The 25,380-nt window shown below is 39.9% G+C and overlaps 1 protein-coding gene across 2 annotated transcripts in view; it reads right to left on the bottom strand.

The window, feature by feature from the left end:
• TINAG (tubulointerstitial nephritis antigen) overlaps positions 1-25,380 on the bottom strand; it is a 1,388,447-nt gene that overhangs the window by 1,042,882 nt on the left and 320,185 nt on the right. For both annotated transcript variants that reach the window (XM_078647965.1, XM_078647966.1), the window contains exon 3: positions 22,916-23,005. In XM_078647965.1, the coding sequence (XP_078504091.1) occupies positions 22,916-23,005 (90 nt within the window). The remainder of the gene's footprint in view (positions 1-22,915; positions 23,006-25,380) is intronic.

The raw sequence follows: 25,380 nt of genomic DNA, 5'->3' as shown, positions 1-25,380 counted from the left end.
CATCTTCGTCTGGATATAAATTTGTCAGTAATCGTGCATGTAAAGCTTCTTTCCCATGCTCGGTCACTTTTCCAATTCTAACATCTTGTAGAATAGTCTTGTAAACTTCATCCTTTGCCTGACGCATATTTTCATGCAGTTCAGCATAATTGAAGTTTAACCATATATTGACGTTGCCAATGCTCCCTAAGCACTTCCTGGTATCTTCATGCGTGAGCATTTTGAACACAGGTTGCCCTTTCACTGGTGTCAGCTGCAGAAGATCTCCGAAAACAATGATGTGTTTGCCACCAAATAACACATCATACTCTGTTTTGAGAACTTCTTGCATTCTCAAATGCACAAAGGCAAGCATGACATTGGAAACCATGCTTACTTCGTCAATGATAAGAAGTTTCATTTTCCTCAAGACTCTTGAAACTTCAAAACAAGCATCTCCAGATAGCTTGTGATATTCTAATTTGTTGTCATGCTCCACTGGCAGCATCAGTAAACGATGTAAAGTAATCCCTTTAATGTTATGTGCTGCCAGTCCAGTTGGAGCGGTGACAACACAAGACAGCGATGACTCTGTCCTTTCCTGCAAATAACATGAAATTGCTTTAATAAGGAAACTTTTTCCAGTTCCTGCTTCTCCACTCACATACAGTCGGACAGGCTTCAACGACGTACATGAGCACTCTTTCTTGTCATGACTTAATCCATGATCAATTTGCATGGTAAGTTCGTCATATATTTTCCTCTGCTCAACGTTGAGTTGTCTTTCCAACTCTTCTAAGTTAACCGCATCCTCCTGAGCATGTGCCATGGCTCTTTCCACTTCATTCATAGCAGTGGCAGCTTCATTTTCGATAAGAGGTCCTCCAAGTGGATCCTGACTCAATGAAGCAGAACTCTGACTGTCCTGAGAACTGTCTCTGGCAATCTCGGCTGCAATCGTTGCTTCCTGCTCAATTTCCACATTCAACATTTCTACATATTTGGGAAAAGCAGGACATTCTATGGTCTCCTTGACAGCATTGAATGAGTCTTCGTAACAAAGGAAATCTCCAAGCAGTTCCTCTTCTGCACGCCATGGCTTAAAAAGTTGCAAAAGTGCTAAATAGAAAAACTCCTTTTTTTCAGGAGATTCGCCACTCAATTTTCGATGGTTTATCAAGTGGCATTTTCTTTGCTTGACCAGACATCCCTCACTTCCTATTACAGCATACACTCCTTTCTCAGTATCTTCTTTGATGTTCCTCTTGAATATGTAATTTTGCAGAACCTCATACAGACAAACATTCTCGAGGTGACTGCTTCGATTTGGATAATATGTATCCAACATGTTGCTCTTCAAAATGTCGGTACTGTTTGGCTCCTTTTCCGCCAAATACTCAATTTCCCGCACAGGTTTCAGAACTCGATTACGCGTTGCAGCAAGACCAACACTCGCCCAAACGATACTCCTGGACTTGGCATAGAGACTTGCTGAAGACAACCGGTCAGAACATTCGTAAGCTCCGATTTCTCGATGCGACAACATCTTCAGACTGAAACTGTACAACTTCTTGCTGAGGCTCTTTTCATGGGAAATGTCCTCCCACATATCCTTCAATTCTGTCTTCTCTTTTTTGGTGATGTAAGATGTCACATACCGAGCCACAGCCATACAGTTATCAGCCACAAACTGTATATCCATGTTAGCATTCCACAAGGACAAAATCACCGGGTTGTAGTCGTTGATGTACTTGGAATCTTCGTTCCTCTTCAAATTGTATGTGTTTTTAGGTGATTTCTTCATCACATTATGTCGCAGCGAAGACATCAAACTGTTTACTCTTCCTTTAGAAATCACCGGTCGTGGAAAGCCGAAACGACATTTGGTGTAGAACTTGTCCTTGTTTCGGAATTTACGACGGCAGTACTTTCCACATCGATGGCTTTGGAAACGCAGAACTTTTTCTCTTAGGCTTTTCTTCTCCTTTGCGTTTGGAACAGCACACGTAGAATACTGTTGGATGAAACTCATCACTGAGTCTTCTGGATCCGTTCCAAATTTAGGTGCATCCTTGATCCACAACAACATATGTATATGAGGAGCACCTCTTGCTTGGTACTCCTTTCTCCAGAAGAAATCCAACACCTCTCCAAGAGGTGGATTCTTCTTATTCATGATGAAAGACATCATAGCTTCAAATCTATGATTGAAGTACCTGCATACATTGACTGGATCCAAAGAGCACAGTTCTCCGGGTGTCTTGAATTCGATGTTATCTACGTTAGCATTTGCCTCTCGTAGAAATTCAAGTAAGTCTTCCCAGCCATACTCGGCACAGCTCAGAGTGAGGAACCATGTGGGAGTACCTAAGTTCCTCAGCATACATTTTAAATCACCATGACGACGGTACCAGTACTCATTAGTACCACGCTGACACGCCATGAGATTAATCAGGTGAGAATCCAAAATACTGTCTTGGACATTGACTTTATCCATAAAGTCACTTGCCGAGATGTTTTGCATGTGTATACCACTTTTCAAGATGTGGTTCACTGCATATGACAGTCCAGACAGATCGCTTTCAAACAGGAGATGAAACAAATAAGGAATGCATTGTCGAAACCTAGCATCTCCTGCATACAATCGCAAAGTCCGGTATTCAGAAGCAGGAATTTGATGAGGTCGCTCATCATATCTTCCTCCCTGACCTGTTGGAAAAAGCTGTGGGAAACACCGAGCTTCCAAACTTTCCTCCCAAACACTAATGGGACTCCCTTTGGCTTGTTTCATTTGAAACAACTCAATAGCATTCCCCATGACTTCCTTGGAATGCAAAGGATGAACACTATAATGTTCATATATTTCTTCACTAGTAGAGGGTTCTACTTTCTCAATTTGACCAGCACACAAATCGCTATCCTCTTCCTCACTTACTTCCTCTTCTGCAACATATACATTCTTATAGAATTTATTATTTTTTTTCAAATACAATGTTGCCTTTTTAACTTTCCTAACATCTACTAAATCTTGCCATATTTTCTTATTCTTTGTCGGAACCCCATTAACTAAGATAACCAGAGGTTCCTCGTCCACTTTTTCTACTCCAATTGTGTTAATGTTTTTCTTCAAATCTAGAGGCAAATAAACAACTCTTCCCTTTAATCCTCTCTGTAAATCTGATGGAGGCAATTTCCCTGTCTTTGGCTCCATTCTTACAATAGCCTGAAAGGGATGGATACTTTGAATCAAAATAGATTCATAAGTATTTAAATCCTTCAATTCAGAAGGAATCTCAATCAATTCCAGATTATTATGAACTGCTCTAGCAGGCATCTGGTTTTGATTTAATTTGTTACAACAATAAGTACACACACGTTGATCCAATCCCAAATCAAAACAATTTTCTACCATCAAGTATGTTGTGAAATCCTTCCATTCACTATTATTTTCCCTTTCACTTTTTGCATATAAATCCACTAACTTAGTCTGATTCTTATAATAAGTGCGTCGACAACACACACAAGTGAAATTTGGCCTCTCACTTGATTTGACCTGAAACGTCGCAATTTCCCTCTGGAAATTATCTGTACTGGTAACCTGTACACTATCTTCCACATTACCCGCTTCTTCTTGGTCAATTTCAACATTCTCCTCTTTACTTCCAAAGTAACAAAACTCAATTTCTTCACATATATTCTTCACATCTATTTCAGAACCATGCAAAAGAGCAGCGCATAATTGTTTAAGCATAATTGCTGGACTCTTAGCATAATACAACATTCTAACTAATTTCCTCACTTTATTATGATGCACTGCTAGCATCCTGAAATGATGAAAAACGCTCTGGCATACTCTCCTGGAAAGACAAGCCAGTGAATGACCATGCAAACCTGTCACTTCTCTCACTCTGCAAGGATCTAATTCTTGCAACAACATCATTTTCTGCTTCAAACTTTTCTTATTAAATGACCGTACAAAATCACAAAGCAAATTGATGGAATCCTGTCGCACACTACAAATACTACTACACTTCCAGGTGTACACAGGACCCTTAGCACGTCTTCCTAAAACCTCATTACCTAACACCTCTTCTGCCTCTGTTGTCACAAGTTTTTCTTTTTCAACTAGACAACCATCTTTCACTTCATAAGCACGACCACTGGTGTCAACTGCATGCACCAAATCATTATCCTGGAAATAACTCTCCTCATTAAAAAATGCCTCAGAGCTTGAACTATGCATCCATTCTCCAGAAAAAACTTCACAAAAATTACTACGATTAACTATTCTCTTCCATCTACTATTTCTTTTGAAATCATAAATTGCCTTCTTTAGCTTCCTAATTCTATTGATTATCAAAATAAATAACTTACGTTTAATTTCAAATGCCTGATCAATAACTTTCTCAACTTTTTTTTTTCTCTTATAAAAAACCACTTTCTGTTGACCTTTCTTAATATTTTTTAACAAATTGCCAATTATCCTGTTGCGGAACATTCGTTTACGAATGTCCCTAAACTGTTGTTTCCTTCTACTATCATGCACAGAGTTATCTCTTGCTCTAGCAGTAACATTTTTGATTGGCCTTTCCTTTCCATTTGAATTGCTTCTCTTTTTATGGACTGAAACATTTTCTGTAGTAATATTTTTTTTACTACACATATTTCTTATGAATGTTTTTGTACTCTTACCCGGTACTTTCTTCGTGACTTGACAAATCTTTTTGTTAGAGGACTGCTGCTTCTTTTGATTGGCCTGCTGTCTTTGACGTTTTGCAGCCTTTCTCTCTCTTTCTTTCGTTGGCATGGTGAAATGTTGAAATGATCTGCAGTTGAATCTGTGGTAAAATATATTAAAAAATGTTATTAACCACTATTACCAAACAGTAAATCAATAACAGTGATCAAAAACTTAACACACTACTTGACATTTTAAATAGAAGATTTTTTAGTCCTTGGCAAATTTACAATACAGAAATAGCAGAAAAGAAATGGAATTTATATTCATGTTACCTGTGCTATTTTATATGTGAATCTGATCTAATTTTATGAGCATATTTTAATATTTTATTGAAGACACTACACATAACCTGTTTTTGAAGGTGTCTTTATTTTTAAATTAAACGGTTTACACTTTTACTTTTTATTTATTATAAATTTTAAAAATAAATGTTTATAGTTCCATAGGCTCAAGCAGGTCAGCTTCCCACCCTATGTCATATAATTCGGACAAATCTGCATCCTCATCACGCTCTTCTTCATCCTCAGGATTTAAATCATCCAAGGGATCAACATCCACTGATGTTTCAATTACAAGTTCAATGATGAGGTCAAAATCAACTGATTGCAGATTGTCGCTCATGTTGATGTTGTCTTTATCTTTAAAGAAAGATAACAACAATGAGATGTTGCAGAGTAAGAGACAAATCTCAGAGATTATAATAGTAAAATTGTTTAACAAGAGTAACATTTTGCAGCTATTATTTAGCCATGTCCAGCGATGCTGAGCAGGTGAAGCCTATGTCTAATTTTTCAGTGAACAGGACTCATCTCTTCTTAACCTTGGATAAGCCTCACCAACTCTGTGTCCCCTGCACATACTTAAATGTAAAGGGGCAGATTTATGTTAAATGGCACATCCCCAGGCATGCACCAGTTAACATGCACCGCTGCTCTGCCACCCATGGTGTGCCGTATTTACAATCAGATAGGAGAAAGCTGCGTCAAAACCCTGCGCCTGCTTTAAGCAGGCATAGGTCTTGACGCAACATTGTGGAGATGGGGCACCCCTGAGCCTTGCTTGAGCTGCATCGCACTTGCGATACAATTCCTGCAATGCGCCACCTTTACAGCACAGATACGTCACGCATCTGTGCCATTTTTGCCCCATGCTGCGCTGCATTGTAAATGCAGCACACCATGGGTGGCGGAACAGCGGCGCAAGATGACTGGCACATCCCTGGTGATGCGCCAGTCATCATAAATCTATCCCTAAGCTTCTTATCTTGTTACAGATGAACCGCCATATGTACCATCAAACTATTTTGCATTTCCTAAATAGCGAATTTTAAGGAATAAATAGCAATTCTTTACCATTCCTAATTTGCAATGAGCAAATTGCTAATTGCAAATTACCCATTCATTTCCATGGGCTAGGAGGCTCATAGGAATGAAGGTGCAATTTGCGATTAGCAATTAGCTCATCGCAAATTAGGAATTTTTCCAAGGGTGCATGGGTGTCTCAAGAACACCCTGCTGCACCCCTGAAAAAGAAATTTGGGGGCATATGGCGCACATACATGCCCTAAGGGCATGTATTGGCGTCATGTGGCACCTTTTGTTTTTTTTTAAAAAATTATTTTTGAAAAGAATTCGCAAATTACCACAAACTAGAAGTTGGTGGTAGTTTCCAAATCCTTAATGTCATTTTTTACATATTTTTTGTTTGATACATTGCATTTAAGAAATCGTAAAATTTGCAAATCCTTCAGTGCAATCGCAAAATAAGGAATAGCAAATTTTGAATTAAGGACATTTTAAGTCATTTCCACATGTGCAGTGTTTTGAAATTATGATTTGAAAATCGTTTTTGGGGAAAAGGAATGGTTTGCAAATTTATGACAAGGACATAATGGTGTATGCTTCTCTATAAGGCATTTCACTGTCTCTGATGTCATTTTTCCCATATTACATTATAAGACCTTTCCCCATGGAGCACATTCCTTGTAAATATGCTCCCACCTGTGCATGGTGAATTTAGATTTTGACTGTTTGAGTCACATAGCCATGTTAAAAGTGACCCCAAAAAATTGCAAACGCTTTAAAAAAACACATTCATGTGTCTTAAGCACATTTTAAGTCATTTCCCTGTGGACAGTGTTTTGTAAGTGGCGCAAAAGAGGCATACACCTATCATAAATCTGTCCCTAGCATTTTAAATGATTAATTCATGATGACGATAAGGTGTGGCCTATCCAGAGGTTTGTTTAAGGTGAGGCCTACTCAGGATTGCAGATTAAAGTTACGCTTGATGAAGAATACAGAGGACATAATACATGTAAAGCTCTACCAATGAAGTAAGTAATGTCCACTTCATTGCGCCAGTCATCATAAATGTATCCCTAAGCTTCTTATCTTGTTAGACATCAACCGGCATATGTATCATATAACTATTTTGCATTTCCAAAATAGCAGATTTTAAGGAATAAATAGCAATTCTTTACCATTGCTAATTTGCAATGAGCAAATTGCTAATTGCAAATTACCCATTCATTTCCATGGGCTAGGAGGCTCATAGGAATGAAGGTGCAATTTGCGATTAGCAATTAGCTCATCGCAAATTAGGAATTTTTCCAAGGGTGCATGTGTGTCTCAAGAACACCCTGCTGCACCCCTGAAAAAGAAATTTGGGGGCATATGGCGCACATAAATTTAAACAACATTCCATTACCTCAAAAACGATTTTCAATTCATAATTTGAAAACACTGCCCACAGGGAAATTACTTAAAATGTTCTTAAGACACATGAAAGTGTTTTTTGAAAGCCTTTGCAATTTTTTTGGGTCACTTTTAACATGGTTATGTAACTCAAACAGTAAAAACCAAAATTAACATGCACAAGTGTGACCATATTTACAATGAATGTGGCCTACGGAGAAAGGTCTTTTAATATAATATGGAAAAAATGACATCAGAGACACAGAAATGCCTTATAAAGAAGCATACACCATTATATCCTTGTCATAAATTTACAAACCATTCCTTTTCCCCAAAAACGATTTTCAAATCATAATTTGAAAACACTGCACATGAGGAAATGACTTAAAATGTCCTTAAGACACATGAAAGTGTTTTTCGATTGCCTTTCCAGCATGGTTGGGTCACTTTTAACATGGCTATTTAACACAAACATTCAAAATCTAAATTTGCCATGCACAGGTGGGAGCATATTTACAAGCAATTTGCGCCACAGAGAAAGGTCTTACATTAAAATGGGAAAAATAACATCAGAGACAGTCAATTGCCTTATAAAAAAGCATACACCATTATGTCCTTGTTATTAATTTTAAAAACAATTCCTTTTCCCCAAAAACGATTTTCAAATCATAATTTCAAAACACTGCACATGGGAAAATTACTTTAAATGTCCTTAAGACACATAAAAGCGTTTTTTGATTGCCTTTGCAGCATGTTTGTATCACTTTTAACATGGCTATGTAACACAAACATTCAAAATCTAAATTTGCCATGCACAGGTGGGAGCATATTTACAAGCAATTTGCGCCACAGAGAAAGGTCTTACATTAAAATGGGAAAAATAACATCAGAGACAGTCAATTGCCTTATAAAAAAGCATACACCATTATGTCCTTGTTATTAATTTTAAAAACAATTCCTTTTCCCCAAAAACGATTTTCAAATCATAATTTCAAAACACTGCACATGGGAAAATTACTTTAAATGTCCTTAAGACACATAAAAGCGTTTTTTGATTGCCTTTGCAGCATGTTTGTATCACTTTTAACATGGCTATGTAACACAAACATTCAAAATCTAAATTTACCATGCACAGGTGGGAGCATATTTACAAGCAATTTGCGCCACAGAGAAAGGTCTTACATAAAAATGGGAAAAATAACATCAGAGACATTCAATTGCATTATAAAGAAGCATACACCATTATGTCCTTGTCAGAAATATTATAACCATTCATCTTCCTCAAAAACGATTCTCAAGTCATAATTTGAAAAGACTCCACAGCTCCTATGCAGAAAAACACCCTGTCAGTACTAATACTTCACATTTTCTCCAATTACATTTTCTCAAAGAAACAAAATCTATTTGTAAAACACTTGAGACAAAGCAACATTTGAAAAACACAACTTTCTTCATAATTTTCTCCTTAAAGCACACTATTCTCTATCTAAATTAAAGAAATATTTTCTCACCTTAGCAAATACTTTGAGTTTGAAAACAGTCTCAGAAACACACCAATTTGTCTTCAGCAGAGCAAAAGGTATGCACTCCAGAGTCTGCAGCTATCAAAAGCACAAAAATGCTGTAATTCTTCACACATATCTCTCATGTCACCCAATCAAAACTCTTCCCTCACTTTTTTTCAAATGAAAACCCTTCCCCCCTCTGCCATTTCATGCCTTTTCTGCATAGCAACCACCTCTTGCAAGATCTCTGGTGTTTGCAAGTTCACACAACAATGTTGCAATTGAACTCTGAACTCTCAGTGCACCTGCGTATCCACTGCAATCTTTCATTTAATGATTATTTATTGACCATTCAAAATACATCTTTCAAAGAACTCACCCATGCACCCTAACTTTCTGTTTTCAGCAATCAAAATCCACCAATCACTGTTACTGCTTCATTAACACAGAAACTCCACAGTTTTTTTCATTTTAAACTCTCATTTTTTCAACTGCCATTTCATTGCCACACTTCATCTGACTGCAGCAGAACCTTCTCTCACCATGTTTTCTGTCTGGATTGTTGGACATAGTTATATCCACTGGGCTCACAGGTATGCTGAGAACAGAAAATTACCTAACCTCAATTTACAAGATGTGGAAATTAAGTGGTTTGGCCACAGAGGATTAAAATGTCACCAATTGATCCCATTGGTGAAAACCTTTATGCATTTGCCCAAACCTGACCTGTTAATTGTGCACTGTGGAGGTAATGATTTGGGCACTTTGACTGGGGTAGGTCTGGAAATGCTTTTAAAGGACACCTTTGAGCAATTGATGGCACTTTTTCCTCAGACTGCCTTGGTATATTCAAATATATGCCAAAGACAGAAATGGAGGTGGTCAAACCAATTTTGTCCACAAATTGAGAAGTCTAGGAAGCATGTAAACAAATCTGTTTCAGCTTACATGAGAGACCATGGAATGGGCTCCCTGTACAACAATAACTTGCGTTACTACATGCAAGATATCTACAGAGGAGATGGAGTTCACTTCTCAGATGAGGGCAACAGAATTTTCATTCTGAATTTAAGAATGTGCATTGGTACCTACTTATAAGTACCTAAATGTACCATAAACCCAAAAGCTCTTCTCAGAGCTACCCTACATCTGATCACTCACAATTATTATTTTACTCTAACTTTTTTCACTAATTTTCAACAAAGTACGCTCCCCGGGGCGCTACCCGGTACGCGAACCGGGAGCTAACCTCGCGAAATTTTTTAAAATTATTTTTTTTTTCGCACATATAAGCCTCCTCAGCCATCCTCACAAAACCTAGGGGGTCAAGATAAGTCTACCGTGCCCCCTTCTACCCATTCTGAACATTATTTGCCCTCCATTTTGTATCTTAATTCGACTGAAACACAAAATGGTGGACTCCCGTAACGCTTAAGGTTCGCGGACCGGGCGCTACCCACGCAAAAAAAACAAAAACAAAATTATTTTTTTTTGCCCCGCGGGGCCCTTTTAAAACCTCCACATTAAACCTAGGGGGTCAGGGAGGATCTACTATGCCCCCTTATGGTTATTTCCCCCTTTGTTTTGGCCTCCTCTTGTCTCTCAATCCTACCGAGAGACAAGATGGCGGCCGCTACGGACTGTTTGGAATGTTGACAGACTCCCGTAACGCTTAAGGTTCGCGGACCGGGCGCTACCCACGCAAAAAAAACAATTTATTTTTTTATTTTTTTTGCCCCGCGGGGCCCTTTTAAAACCTCCACATTAAACCTAGGGGGTCAGGGAGGATCTACTATGCCCCCTTATGGTTATTTCCCCCTTTGTTTTGGCCTCCTCTTGTCTCTCAATCCTACCGAGAGACAAGATGGCGGCCGCTACGGACTGTTTGGAATGTTGACAGACGCCGGAGAACCAATCAGCTTCGCTTCACAAAGCTCCGTTGCGCGAAAAGTCCGCGAACCGGAGCGCTGCCCGGTCCGCTGTTACAGATATATATCTTTTTTTAAACGTTAATTTCTCAAAATCCACTGGAGCACATATATTGAGACCTACAAAAGGCACATCGGGCTACCAGTCCCTACAATTTTGCCAAGTTTCGTGCAAATCCATTCAGCCGTTCGGGCTAAAAGTGAGGCCAACCGCCCTATGGAAAACTCAATGTCAAAAACACGTTTTGGGACCCCCCTTTTTTCTCGGCCCCCCCTTGACGAACCCCCCCCCAAATTTTCAGGGGCTGCTCAGAAACAAAATGTTCCATTTTCCTGAAAATTTCAGCCAATTCCGTCCACAAACGCCAAAGTTATTAGACATAGAATTTTCAAAAATCCCATAGAGAAAAAATCCTAACTATATATACCTACTGGCGACCGCCAGTAGGTAATATATATATATATAGATATATATATATATATATACCACATCTTTGCCCAGGCGGGCAGAGTAGAAAGACTTCCATACTGACACACTGACGCAAGACACTGAGGTTCCTGCACGCAGAAACTCCAGCATACAGTGGTCTGATGTCCCTCGCAGGGTGTCCATCTCGAGACCAAAATGGGGTCCCAAAGTCTCTCACTTCAGGTAATGGGGTTGGCTTCAGCGTAGGGGTATTCTTGGCTCTACACCTACATACAAGCTAGGTACACTTAGATACATCTAGTTAGGGTTGCATCATAGGAGTATGCATTATTACTGTCATTAATTTATACGCTTGCGTATCACCGTTATTTTAGCACTATGGTTGACATCTACCATCCATTTACTCTGTTGGTGCTTAATATCGTTTATATCTGTTTCTGTTGTATGGTTGTTTCAGCACATCTATTTTATACTACAATGACGCTGGTTCAGTAAATGCTTATTGAAAACGTCCCCTCCGTTTATTTTGGGTTACTCTCTGAGACTAAGTGAGCACGAGTGACTGAGCGAAAAGTACTGTACTGTTTCCCCGATGCCTGATGGGACAGGGTTGTCATGTTTGATAGTTGTCAAGAACTATTCTCTCCTTGGTAAGAGGAGTTTACAGTGGCACTGTGAGCTAGCTGGTATACAGGCGAACATACCTGGTGGGCGTGTCTGGATTCAGTCTGTACACCAGCCCCACAGTCTATGTTGTTTAAATGTGCAGATCATAAATAGGTTTATAGGGAAAACATGACAATTCTTCCATGGGACAATGGTGTGCTTTACTCGCCACATTATGTCCTTGGTTTCCAGGCTTTCTTCTGTGTGAAGCACGATATTCCTTTACTGACTCAAGACACTCAACACACAACAGTAACATTGTCTCTCCTTGCCTGACTACTAAAATAAAGACATTATTCTAGCTAACAAGAACCCTTCTTTTTCACCTGCAAATCAAAATGTGAGAAAGAACAAATTCCACAGCACACATGAAATTCAAGTTGCTAATTCTAAAGCGAGAGTTTCCAGGGAACTGCATTTCAGGCCTATGAAATTCAGCTAAAATAAGAAAGCATCACATGAGCTTTACGAATTTCTATAGGAATTAAGACAATTTCAATCGATGCATGTAAATCAATACAATTAATAAACACATTTAGTACATGAATGATTGTCAGTTACATAACACAAGTTCTTCACATTAATGGTTTCTGCTAGTTACACTCACTTTCTACATTGATTTTCCATGTTACCTTTCAATGGCCTAGAATACATCACGTTTCAGGTTAATACATTTCAATTCTAACACGTCATGTTACTACAACAAAGGATTATAAGTGGGTGCGCACTAGACCTGTGATTATAATACACCCTACAAATGAAATGCGATTTCCCAATTTGTCATCAGGTTGTTAACACATTATCAGATTGGTGAGACAGAGGCAATTGAGTCACTATAGGGCAGTGGTATTGAATATTTGTGTCAGGGTGTTATGGAGTAACAGAGAGTGGCTGTTTACTGTGGGCTTCCCTTTGCTTTTATAAATAGAATGGTGGAACAGAAGTTATCTGCATAGGAAAAGTGTAGTTGTGTCAGTATATGGTATCTGGATAAGACAAACAATCAGGTGAATATTCATAGTGTCTAGGGAGGTAGTAACCTCTGATCTGGGGGTGACACTTACTCCCCCCTGGGGCGACACTATGTGTAGGGACATGAGAATACATTAATGCTGGGTATTTAGTGAGAGTGTGTCAGATACAACAATAGAGACTAGTACTTTAAACGTGAGGCATGGTGGTTCGGGTTTTTGTCTCCCACTACATTTTATCATTATGGGTTATAAACAGTTGTGGAGCCAGACATTCTGCCTCCAAACCTTGATGGCTCATGCAGACAATGTTATTTAGTCTAAGCTGCTTCGCAACAAATTGTACAATCCGACTGTGCTTGTTTCATGGTGCTCTGCCATGGTGTAGCTAGCTATCTAACGTGTCAGATCGTTCAGGCTATGAATGATAGTGGTGCAGAGATGCTGTCAATATTTAGTGAAGTCTTATTTGTTGGTTGGTGAGTTCACAGGATTTGGGAAGACTTAAACAGTGACTTATCCTTCGATGTCCGATGTTTGGCAGAATGTTTGAATTTCGATGCCAACTCGGCGATGCAGCGAGTGTAAGGTAAACAGTTTTATATATTTATTTACTTACCTTACCCCTACCCGTCATTTGGCCAAATCTACTACCCTCCCACCTTTCCCCTCCTCGCCCACTGCACTGTAGCACTCCCTCTGCGAGCCGCCACTGCCTACGAGTCATTCAAGTCAGCCCAACAACGTTGTTGAGGGCAGGCAGCACCAAGCCCAGGCATAATCATCAGTTATTAAAGGCAGGCAGTGCAGTGTCCCGGCCACCCAGCCCACCATGAGTAATGGATGATAAGCAAGTACTAAGTAGTAGTAGGCGCGCATAGCCATGCCAATATGCCATGCCCATTGCCAAACCAACGCTGCTTTTTTGGGGGAGTGTGGTAGCATGACGGTCATCACAGTGGTGGTGGCTCAGGCTCCACAAGATTCAATGATGATGATGACCTGCCTGCCTGGCCTAGTAGCTGCCACCAGCCGACGCCACATGGTACACTTATGCACAGGATGCAACTCATCAATGAGTCTTATCGGAGAGAACAATATTCATCAAAAAATTGACAGCTAGGACTAAAGGTTACATACATACAGTAATAACTACTTCTTGACTGCCTCATAGTTTCTCGACAAAAGAACCTTCCAGAACGCGTTTGACCTAGTCTTTCTTCACTGTTCATATAACCATGATGATAAGAACATTGTACAAGTTGTAGGAGTGTGATGGCTAGTAGTTGTGTTGTTACTATCATTGACAGCATGGCAGGGGCAATGTGTGGTGCAAGCTGCAGTAGCCTTATTATGAGAGCCCCAGCACTTTTTATTTTTACAAATTAAGCACTAAATCAATTGTGGGTCTTCCTGCAACATTTCAGATTGGGTCGTGGATTTGGTAAAATCCTTTCGTCTCTGAGTAGCGTCCATACTGCATTCCACAATTTTTTTTCATTGCGGTCTTAGTGCTCAGAACCCTTTTTGGTGCTGAACAGTTTCATAAGAGAAATTTTGTGTAAAGGGGCTCAGCTGTTTTGATTTAAGTATGTTTTGCCTGGCTTGCAGTTGCCTGAGGAAGCAAGCAATTACTTTATGGGCACCTTCTTTTTGGGTCTCTCCTGAGCCAGCGCATGCGTTGCTCTGGTGAGACATTTAGTAAGAGCGGCTTTTGGAAGTGCTACCAAAGCGACCAAGCTGCCACCAGCTTGCGATTACGCACACAAGAATGCGCCTCTGTCCACCTCTGCTTTTACTTTTGGCGCTGCGTGCGCAACGCTGCATCTTCTCTCACCTTTGGCGCTGCACACGCAACGCTGCATCCGCTTAAAAACTTCTATTTCCTTACTTTTGCTATAATCGTGGCACCCGCGCTTTACTTTTGACATTAAAAGTGAAGCGCGGGTGCCGCGATTATAGCAAAAGTAAAAAAATTGATTTTTTTTTCTATTTCTTTACTTTTGCTATAATCGCGGCACCCACACTTTACTTGTAACATTAAAAGTAAAGCACGGGTGCCGCGATTATAGCAAAAGTAAAGAAATAGAAAAAAACTTCTATTTCTTTACTTTTGCTTTACTATTTCTTTACTTTAACTTGCTTTGCCCCTCTTCCACTTCACCCATGGTTGTACTTTATGGAAGCTGGTTCACCAGCAAACAGCAGTGGCAAAGCCAATCCGATAGGTCCAAAATTGCAGCCTATTGGCTTTGCCACTGCTAGTGTATTTTAAGAAATTGCAGCTAGGTTGGTAACATTGACACAAATGCCTTATAAGTGTTTAGCCATGCAAGGATATTGTGCTGCATAACTAAATACGTGTAATGTCCCAAAGCGAGACCTATTGGCTATGCCAATGCTTGTTTCATGAGTTTTCTGGCCCTCAGTGTATGCACTCCTTTCAGCTCCAAAGAAGGATCAAATGATAGCTTGGTGAGTTCTGTGATAAGGCAGGTCGAGAAAGCAATCATGTCACTATCTTCCATTTTACAGGCTTTCCTGAGAACCAGAGATTATCAGAGCCCTTCGTCATCCAGTTCAGAGATTTTCTTTTGCTTGAACCAATGGTCTTGTTCACAGTCAATTGACACTGTTAATTTCTGGTGTACGTGGGGTACTCTTCCTTCTGCCTTTTGTCTTTTGTACGCACGTGTTAACGGAAGCAATATCTAATCATATGGAAATGATGTCCACCAAGTTTTTGATCGTGTTTTCCTCCACTTAAGAAGTGGGGATTTCGGGAGTATCCCCATTACCGCTTAGGTTAACAATTGCTGCCCTTCTGGCTTAGACAGAGTACCGCCCTGCCTCTAAAACATACGAACTCCTACCTATCTTAGTTTCCCCAGTCAGCGTTTCCACCCACTGGGAGCACCGACGTCCAAGTATGATGAGATAAATCCCTAGGACTGAAGTGGCTACATTGGGGCGTCTTGCTACATAAAAATCCAGCTTGACCTAGACAGTTAAAGCAGCTTTTGGGCACTTTTAACTGGATGGGCATAATATTTACATTTTTGTTTGCCACATATTTATGTATTAATCACAAAGCAATGTGGGCTTATAAAGCACACATTAGGGGTGACTTAGCTAATATCTAAGTTTACATTTTATCAACATGGCAAAGGCACAATGTGTCACTTCAGAGCTGTTATACAGCATCCCAGCCAGAAGACAATAGAGTACTGTGCTACTTGCAGCCACACATTTGTCTGATATACATGGGTAGTAACAATACACAATGCTGCCCACCTGCTGCATTAAACGTCACTGCTGCGGGTGAAATATATGTTTCAATTCACCATGGCCTTAGTTAAGTTCAATTCATAGGTTAGATAAAAAACAATTTTAAAGTGCAGTTGTAGGGGCAAAGCACACACACAGTAGCACTGAAGAGCAGTGCCAGTGCAGAGAGGCATAGAAGCAGCAAAGACAGGGTCCAGTAAAAACAAAAATCGGGGCTGGGCACGCAGTAAATTGGAATATGCTACAGATCCCTTCTTAGCACCAAAACAGGACGTCATATAGTTTCCTGGGATAATGACATCTCTACAGAGTTCTGCTACTTTTTTGCAGTGGAAGCAGCAGCTTTGCTTAAAACTGGTAACATCAGTAAGAAATAATTGTACTATATGTTTGCATTTGATGTTTTTGTGTAAAGTACAACACCCATAGACATCTTAATGCTAAAACTAGCATTTAAACTGAAGTCTCCACTGTAGTACAGCTGCAAAATGTGTATAATCAGACTTTAAAGGCTTGCCTAAACTTTAATACTTTTGTTGAAGTTAGGGTGGTTCTATTGGACCACTGGTTAGCAGCCAAAAAGGGCCCTGACTGCCACTCAGGGATTTCCTTTTAATAATGTAAGCAAGACCGGGTCAGAGAGGAGAGAGGCCATATTGTATTGGTGGACTTGCTAAATAGAGACTGACAGAAGTGTAAGCTGGCTGTACAGGAGTTCAACAGTAGGGCCAAACTATTTCCGAAGGCCACCAAACCAATTTTAACTCAAAAAGTGGGACAGGGGAAAACTCACTCATATGCAATAAGACCAAGCAAGTTCAAAAGGCCGCAATGCTATTACCGAAGCCTAATACGGAAACAAGCTGAATTAAAAATAGTTTGGTATAAATGACAATGCTCTGAAAAGCATTCAGAAATCCTATTGCAGGAATGAAAGATTGTAAAAGACAGTGGGATATATTCACAAGAACTTGTGCTAAACATCACCCAAAAAAGCCAACGTACCTTTACACATTGCAGCCTATTGCGGGAAAATAACCCTGTGTCAACATGGAACGCCGTCCCTGCATTTCATGTCACACACAGTTTATTTGATATGCAGGCCAATTCCTCTCTTGATTCACGAGCTCTATGGACGAGGCAGTGTCAATATCATTAGGGCCACTGACTAAACATATTCAGATGCTGACCGCAGTGGGCCCAGCTTCCCTGTTATTTGATGTCAGCAAATACCCTACGCTGGAGCCGTCCCCAAGCGCCACGAAGTTCAAGGCAGGAGCACTCTTACTGAGTCAGATGTTTGGGGTGGGTGGCAAGTTTGTGAGATGTATAGGCTGAGCCGAATGCTACGAACAGAGAAAAACAAGCATTGGCAAAGCCAAGTGATCTAGGCTATACAAGAGATATTGGCTGTGTCAATTTGTCTTAGCCATGTTGTGCATCATTGCAGCTGCTGTAGAACATGTCTAAAGTCAGATAAAAGCTCAACACTACTCACCCTGCAGGTGATGCCCATCACAAGAGTGCCTGGAAGCTTCTTGGAGATCTCATGCTCTCTGGTTTGTCACCTGTCCTCCAGCTCCACTGGGGACAAACCTCTAGATGACACACTGCTGCAAGTCCTGGAGGGTGCCCCCCTCACAGACAGATCTTGAGCTCCAAAATCCCTTTGTTGGCTCTGTACCTCCAAATCCTCATGCTCGCCCTCCCCAGCTTCTCTTGTTGCCTACCAGACCATCAGCGTCTTTTGTAGTTCCCCTTTCCTAGTGGAACTTTTAACAGGGCATTTGAGATCCTTGTAAATCCGTTCAAGTTGAGGTACCATATAGGATTCCAGCCTCTCTATCTAACACACAAAACCTCTACAACTTCAAATGCTTGCTCACCAGACTGAGACAGGTTTAACACCCCTCATCTGCATCAGCCATCTGAGGGGCACGTGGTCTATCTTAACCAGGAAGTGAGCCCCAAACAGGTATAATCTCAATTTGTTCAGTGCCCTCACCACAACAAAAACTTTTCTTTCAATGACATTCCACCTTTGTTCCTGTGGAAGTATCCTCCTACTCCTGAAAGCTACATGCAACCGAGGGCATCCTATTTCAGCTGTGCTAAGACTGTCTGTATGCCATGCTCGGTGTCACAACCCCCTCCTGCTCTCTTTTTGTCACAACTCCATCTTTCGTGCTCCTCGTACCAGGTCTAACGTGGAGGTCTCATGTTGTTTTATGTAGTGGTGTTCGTGAAGGGCTCATGTTGCTTTACCCCATGGTGCGCTATGCACTCTATGATATTCCTGATAGATGGTTCCCCGGCATCCCTTTGACCCATGTTCTTTGCAACATGACTGATGCTCCTCTAGCCAAGTAGTTGACATCAGCTTAGTGGGCACTGAACTTCCTACAGGAGTAAACAGGACAGAGTACCCCGTCTTATAAAACTATAGAATTTTCCTCCATTTTATCCCTGTGAATTAATCCAGCGCTTCTTGTATGTTTATACTCCAGACCCTCTCTACAACCTTGGTACTAGAACTAACACTGCTCAAGGATTAAAGACCTAGAGGCCAGATGTAGGTAAATAGTATTTACTGATTTGAAAACACCGAATTTTACCGATTCGGTATTTTTGAATTGGTAAATGCTATGTAGCAAATTAATTGGTAAAAATTACCGAATCGTTAAGATTCGGTGTTTACCGAATCGGTAATTACCGACTCTGTAATTGCCATTCATTCCTATGGGCTGGCCTGAAGGCCCATAGGAATGAATGGCAATTACCGAATTAGTAAATACCGATTCAGTAAAATGGGGAAAACATTGAAGGGTGGCAGGGTGTCACTTTGACACCCTGTTGCACCCCTCAATTGTGTATGGGTGCACAAGCCAGGATAGCTTGACTCCAGTGGCGTAGGGAGCATGGGACCCACGCCTGGGCATACCCTTCCCACATAGGGTGAACAGCAAAACACAAAGATGATGGACGAAATGTTGCACAATGGCAAAACATTCACCCTCAGTCACAGATCTGTGTTTAATCCATCGTTATTTTGCTCACCAACCCACCCCAGTTCAGACATGGCCATATGCAAATCAGTCTTGACCCTGTCCCTCATGGAAACAGTCCAGCCCGAACTGCCAAGCCATGTTTTCCCTGGACCGGAATCAAGCATTCTAGGACCGGTTTCTGCTATTGTGCAATATTCCGTCCATCAATTGCTGTTTTTGCATTTGTCACCCCGAGTGGGACGGGTATGCTCAGACGTGAATCCCGTGCTCTTCAGGCACTGGATTCAAGCTATCCTGGTTGATGACTGCTGACAGCCAGAAAACGGTCCTAGGATGCTTTTGGGTTGGAAATGCTGCCCTATCTTTGGCACCCTCTGTCAGAGCAATACTGGAGAATCATGCCTTTATTTTCCTTCAATTAGTCAAATTCTTTATTATCTGTGACACAGCATTTCAACATAAAATACATACATTATTGAAACTGGTAGACACCCAACTGTCTCTTTGTTACATTTTGTAAATTGTGCATGGTTATTACTTGTATTCTAGTCATTCATGTTCAAATTCTCTTATTCTCTTTCTCGGGTTGAACCCTGCTTTTTTAACCTCTTGGATCTTTCTGTGACTTTTGGTGAGGTCAAACATACTAGCTTAATAAAGATTCTTGATGACAGAGTTAGTTTAAGAGGGACTAATCTAAGATGGTTTTCTCCTGAAGCTGATAGCTTTTGTCAAATCTTAAACTCCAACTCCAAACCTTTGCCTCTCCAACAGGACGTATCTCAAGGTGCAATACTCTTTCTGGCCCAATTTAATTAATGAGTGATACCCCTGCATCTTCGCTAAAACATCGCAACTTCTCTTACGGCTTGTATACAGATGACATACAGTCTTCCTTGAAAATAGTTTTCAAGGAACAAAGATCTGGATTCTAAAATGTGTGTAGTAATTTAATGACCCATAGTAGATTGATGTTGCCACATTATTATCACAAATTCAATGAATTTGGGATTTTTTTTTATTATTAACCAATAAGATTATTATCGGACTCAGATCATTTCTGTTATAATAGCAGGATTCTCAGAATAATATGCAAATAATAAAATGGCAGAACCAAATCTAATTCAGCTCAAATTTTTGGGGGAAATGTTCTGGTTTGCTTTGTGAATCTGCAAATGTGCAAAACAAAATTATGTGCAATTTGTGTAGGTCGGGAGAAAATCATTTTTCTGGATCTACATGTATTACAAATCTGTGTAAAGAGGTCCCATATTATTAGCACATTGTGGCAGGTCAAGGAAGTTATGACACAATATCCAATATATACAAAGGGTATATAGTGTTGTATTGTTCATGCATTTAGGATAAAAGGATGTTTGCAACAGAGGAAACATCTAATATTTGTGTAAGCTTTCCTCGAAGTAGTCTGTCTCTCAACAATCTTGTCTCAAAGTTTTGAGCTAGGGAAAAGGGGAGAGATTACTGCTGCATACACCGTATAACTTGATACCCAATGTGAGGTGCAACACAGGCCATATCTTTGAGCTATGATGATCGTCAAAAATTAGCTTGAAGTAACCCTACTCTATACTTTAGTGGAGACAACTACTACTGTCAGCTCCTTGTGGACATATGCAAAACACTTGTGACATAATTCCCACCAAATCTGCGATACTTTCTTTAGACTAGAGTGCTTTCCGGAAACCAATATTGATAGTGACTCAGTGCCTCTCTCTAGGTGATCATTGGCTTTTGAATATAACAAATCTGAAAATCTGCTCTTAAGTACTGCAGTAATGATGTACACAGCAGTAAAGTGGATCCAGTAAGAAGGAGAAAAGCTGAAGAAAGTTGTAGTTTTAATGGAGCTTAGACATAGCCAGAAACCCCCAATGGACAGAATCCAACTGACAACAATCTTGCACCTTCCAGCCTCCAGTCATAGTGTGTTGTGATGACACATGAATGTTCTGTGATACAATGCTCCATCACAGGAAACTCTAGTCACAATGGGTACTTTTCACTCATTTTCACTACTCTACTCCAAATGATTTAATTCGACTCCCTCTGCTGACTGTGTCCCCATCTTCCTTTTGCATGTCTCCTTCTGTATTCTGCTCTGCTCTATTCTCCACTTTGCCCTCCTCCATGCTGTTAGTCTGCTCCTCCACATTGTTGTTCTCTTCCCTCTTGTTTATATAGCTGGTGCTATTGAAGGTCAGAGTATCGAATAGCAAGGGTGCAAAGCAAGGAAGTACCAAGAAAGATAAAATACCCCCCACTTGAAATAGTTATAATCACACTGAGCGTGCAAAGCAAGCAAACACACCCTTCTTAAAAGAGTTTCTTCCAACTTGATCCCATCCTTCCATCAATTATTCTTTATATCCATTCATCCATCCAGCCCTACAACTTTCAATCCTTTAACCTGTTGCCTCGCCCAACTATACATTTTCAGCCCATTCAAACAGACATCCATCCTTCTTTTCATAGATGTATCCATCTTTTCCTATATCCATCCAACAATATATGTATATATCCATCAGTCATTTCCCAATCCATCCACTCACTCCTTTTCTTTCTGTCCATTCTTCTGCCCCTCCATCATTCACCATTTCACCTTTCAATCCTTCCTGCGCTTCCTCCCAACCTTTCAGCCTTCCATCTACCATCCTTCCACCCATTCTTTAACCCTATCACCTTTTTTTTCTTTCCTTTCATGTTTTCTTTCTTCCTCCCTGTGACCCTCCCTTCCTCCTCCTGTTTTCCCCTCCTTTCTGTTTATCCATCATTTTTCGCAGAACCTTACATTTTATTTCTTATATTTCTTTACTCTATGTTCCTCTCCCTGTACTTACCCTAGTTTGAATATTTATTGTTCTGTGTTTCCTTCATTATTCATGTCAGCCAACAACCCTCTTTTACTATATTCCATAAGAGTGCTATTTGTGAGCATCTTGTTTGTAGAACTGCCCAAGAACAACTCATTAAGGTTTAAGTGGGACCCATTTCACCAGTCCCTGAGCCCAGTGTCAGTCCCTACTTAATCTCTTGGAGTGGGGGGCTCGCTACGCCACTTCTGCACAGTATTGACTCCACTTAAAATAGTTTTAATCAAAAACAAAACTCTCCATGCCCCTTTATCTCACCTTCGCAGGAATTTATTCATCCATGCTTTCTCCCTTTACCACTATACTTCCATCTTTTTCTTTGTCTTGATCAAAGTCTGTTTCGGAAAAATAAGTGCCGCTCTCCAAAAATCAAGGCAAATGAACCCCGTCCCCACCTGCACCCACCGGGTCAAGTTAAACACTGCACTTCACTGTGGGAACAGGGTCTCAACATCCTTAGTCAGGGTGGTTTTGGCCAGCCAACATTTGTAATGACAAAGAATAATGTACATATAAAGAATGAGTGATTAACAATGCGATTTGAGGTCTGTATTGTAAGGACACAAAAGTGATGGCTTCATTCTTTTATCGTCAATACATAATGTCCTCGAATATATTTAATCTTAAGATGTAGGAGGATAGGTAAACTCAATTTCTATATACACAATTATAGAGCAAATGATATTAAAATATAATGGCAGCAAGATTTTGCCACTTTAATGCCTGCCATCTTAATATTTCCTCTTTGTACTCAATTTACTCTCCTTCAAAAAATGTATATTGAAAATAAATAAACACTGTTTTGCTCTCACCTGTAGTGTCTGGAATTGATCAGTTCAATCTGTTTTGGACGAACAAGGCAAATGTTTTCTGTGCATTTCCATTTTGTTGCAATGCAGATACTGAGGAAAAAGCAATAGCTTAGTGATAAGGTAGAGACAGTTGACAGAAAATAAAGTGATTGAGAGGTCTTGATTTATTCGATATACAGTGAAATTGTCTCGTATGATAAGTGTGCAATTAAGTTTTGAAAGAGATGATGTTATAGTCTTGTTCCTAATACAGTATTGTTGTAGCTTGCACAATTATGGATAAAGCAGGTTAGTAAATGCTGCAAGCTATATAAAACGATATTTTGCTGATCTGAACACACATTCTAGCATATTGAAAATATTGCGCATGCATTTGCCTCCAAGCATAGGTTTTGCTTGGGAACAGGACAGTAGCACGATTCCTTATTTTCGCTATTTCTATATGCTTGCATTTTTTGGAAGAAGTGGGTGTAAAAAACAATAGGCGATTCTATACAAAATAGTTTTCAGAAAACTAGACAAAATTCTGAATTCGGCAAGGGATTATTCACTATACATTGAATATAAATCAGAAATGAGAAATTGGTGGCATGGTTTGCAACCGTGACTGTGAATACAGCTTTTTAGATTGACCTTTATTATCAGAGATGTTCCCAGAGAACTTGGGAAATACTGAGGAAGGTTAGGGAGAGGAGTCACTCGTATCAAATGTGCGTTTTCTTTTTTAATTTTTACAAAATTGTTTTTTTTGACGCTCAAAATAGCAGCTGTAAAATTTGGGATAACCATTTTCATGTAAATTTGACAAGTTGTGAGATTGCAGTTTTTGCCTTTAAGTCAGTTAACGCATAGTGAACCCTTAAAAACATACTGCACTTCAGAAAACTAGTGACCCAAGTGAGTCTATGGAAGTAGTGATATGCAAGGATCGTACAACCTTTTCCCTTTTCCCTTTTCATAGCTCAATCCAAACATCAACCTATAGCTAAACAAACACATTTATTCATATTTATGAGTCGTTAAAATAATAATTGCACCAAACCTTAAATATTGCACGGAGTTTCAAATGCACATTAGATTTGTAAGGTGTCCACAGGTTTGGGCCCAGGAAAATCCATCAGCAGGGGCAACATACCAACGTTAGGCATTTCTGAAAGCTAGAGACTCTCAGTGGCCTATTCACATAGGCAAATCTGCATGTTTAGATTTACTACTAGTAAATTTACACTTCTCTTTGGAGTAGTCAGTCAGTATTTTTTTATTCGGCTTTTGACAAAAAAAAGCATAAAAGCATTTTACAATACAAAATTCATTTTGGGTACTAAAATAGTCAACACGTTTCCTAATACAAGTTTAAAAAGCTGTATATAAAAACCTTTAAGGACACAAGCATAAAATGAGCGAACCCCTTGTTTAGTTAAAAATAAATGTAAAAACATTTTGAGCCATTAGAGCATATTGTCTAAAAAGAACACCTTCGCATAAAAGGTACATAGTTGACACAGCAAAAGACCTTTGTGGGAATTACAGATTAAAACGGTGGCGATGGACACATTTTAAAAATTTTACTATGTACTTCGATGACCATTCGTTGGTCAAGAACTGTAGTGCTAACAAGGCTGGACGACAACACCTAAATCCCATTTCTTTCAATAGAGGGATCAGCCAGATTTTCCTATGCCCACTATAATATTTACAAAAGAAGAGTGTATGAATCGTAGACTGGTTAGAGGACTCATCACACGGGCAAGGTGTTAACTCCGGGTCCCAGTTGTTACTTTCAGGGAAAGAGACTAGGTGGTGGAACTTATTCAATCGAAACCTAATCAGGAGAAATCTTTCGTATGTTGTAAAGTTGTGGGTTAGGTAGGGCTCAATTGAAAGGGAAGGTTGTACAGTTATACAATGTTGAACTGATGGTTTATGAACTTCGTCCATCAAACGTCGTTCTTCTAAGTGAGCAAGTGCAATGTCTTTTAGTTTCTTCCTCGATATGGAACTAGCCATGGATGGTTCCCAATACAATTTTTTCAGACCCAGGTCGTTAAAAAAACTTTTTACATAAGATAACCACGTAATTTTATCTGAATATTCCAGGCCCATGCAATCTAATATAATTTGTTTGGTGAGATCATTTTCAACCGTCGTCCAGACACGGTGCCATAGAAGTAATGGCTGTATCTTAGCTAGGTCTGATATGTATGGTAACCCCAACTCCATGTGGCAAGCAAATATTGATGTTGTCCTAGGTGTCACAAGGAGAAATGGCAAGAAGACATTTTCTGCTATTTGTAAATGTTTTGTGTCCGTATGCCCCCATATTCCTGCCCCATACAGGGCTACTGATTGGCACTTTGCTCTATAAATCTGTGTGAGCTCAACTGGAGGTCGCTTTCCCAATTTCTTTGAGAACTTTACAAGAGCCATGTTTGCCCTAACAAGGTGAGACTTTCTTGACTCTATTG

The sequence above is a fragment of the Lissotriton helveticus genome, chromosome 6 (genome assembly GCF_964261635.1).
Source record: "Lissotriton helveticus chromosome 6, aLisHel1.1, whole genome shotgun sequence".
NCBI classification, from domain to species: domain Eukaryota; kingdom Metazoa; phylum Chordata; class Amphibia; order Caudata; family Salamandridae; genus Lissotriton; species Lissotriton helveticus.
Note: the sequence above shows the minus strand (reverse complement) of the source record. Positions and strands in the feature narration are given on the sequence as shown.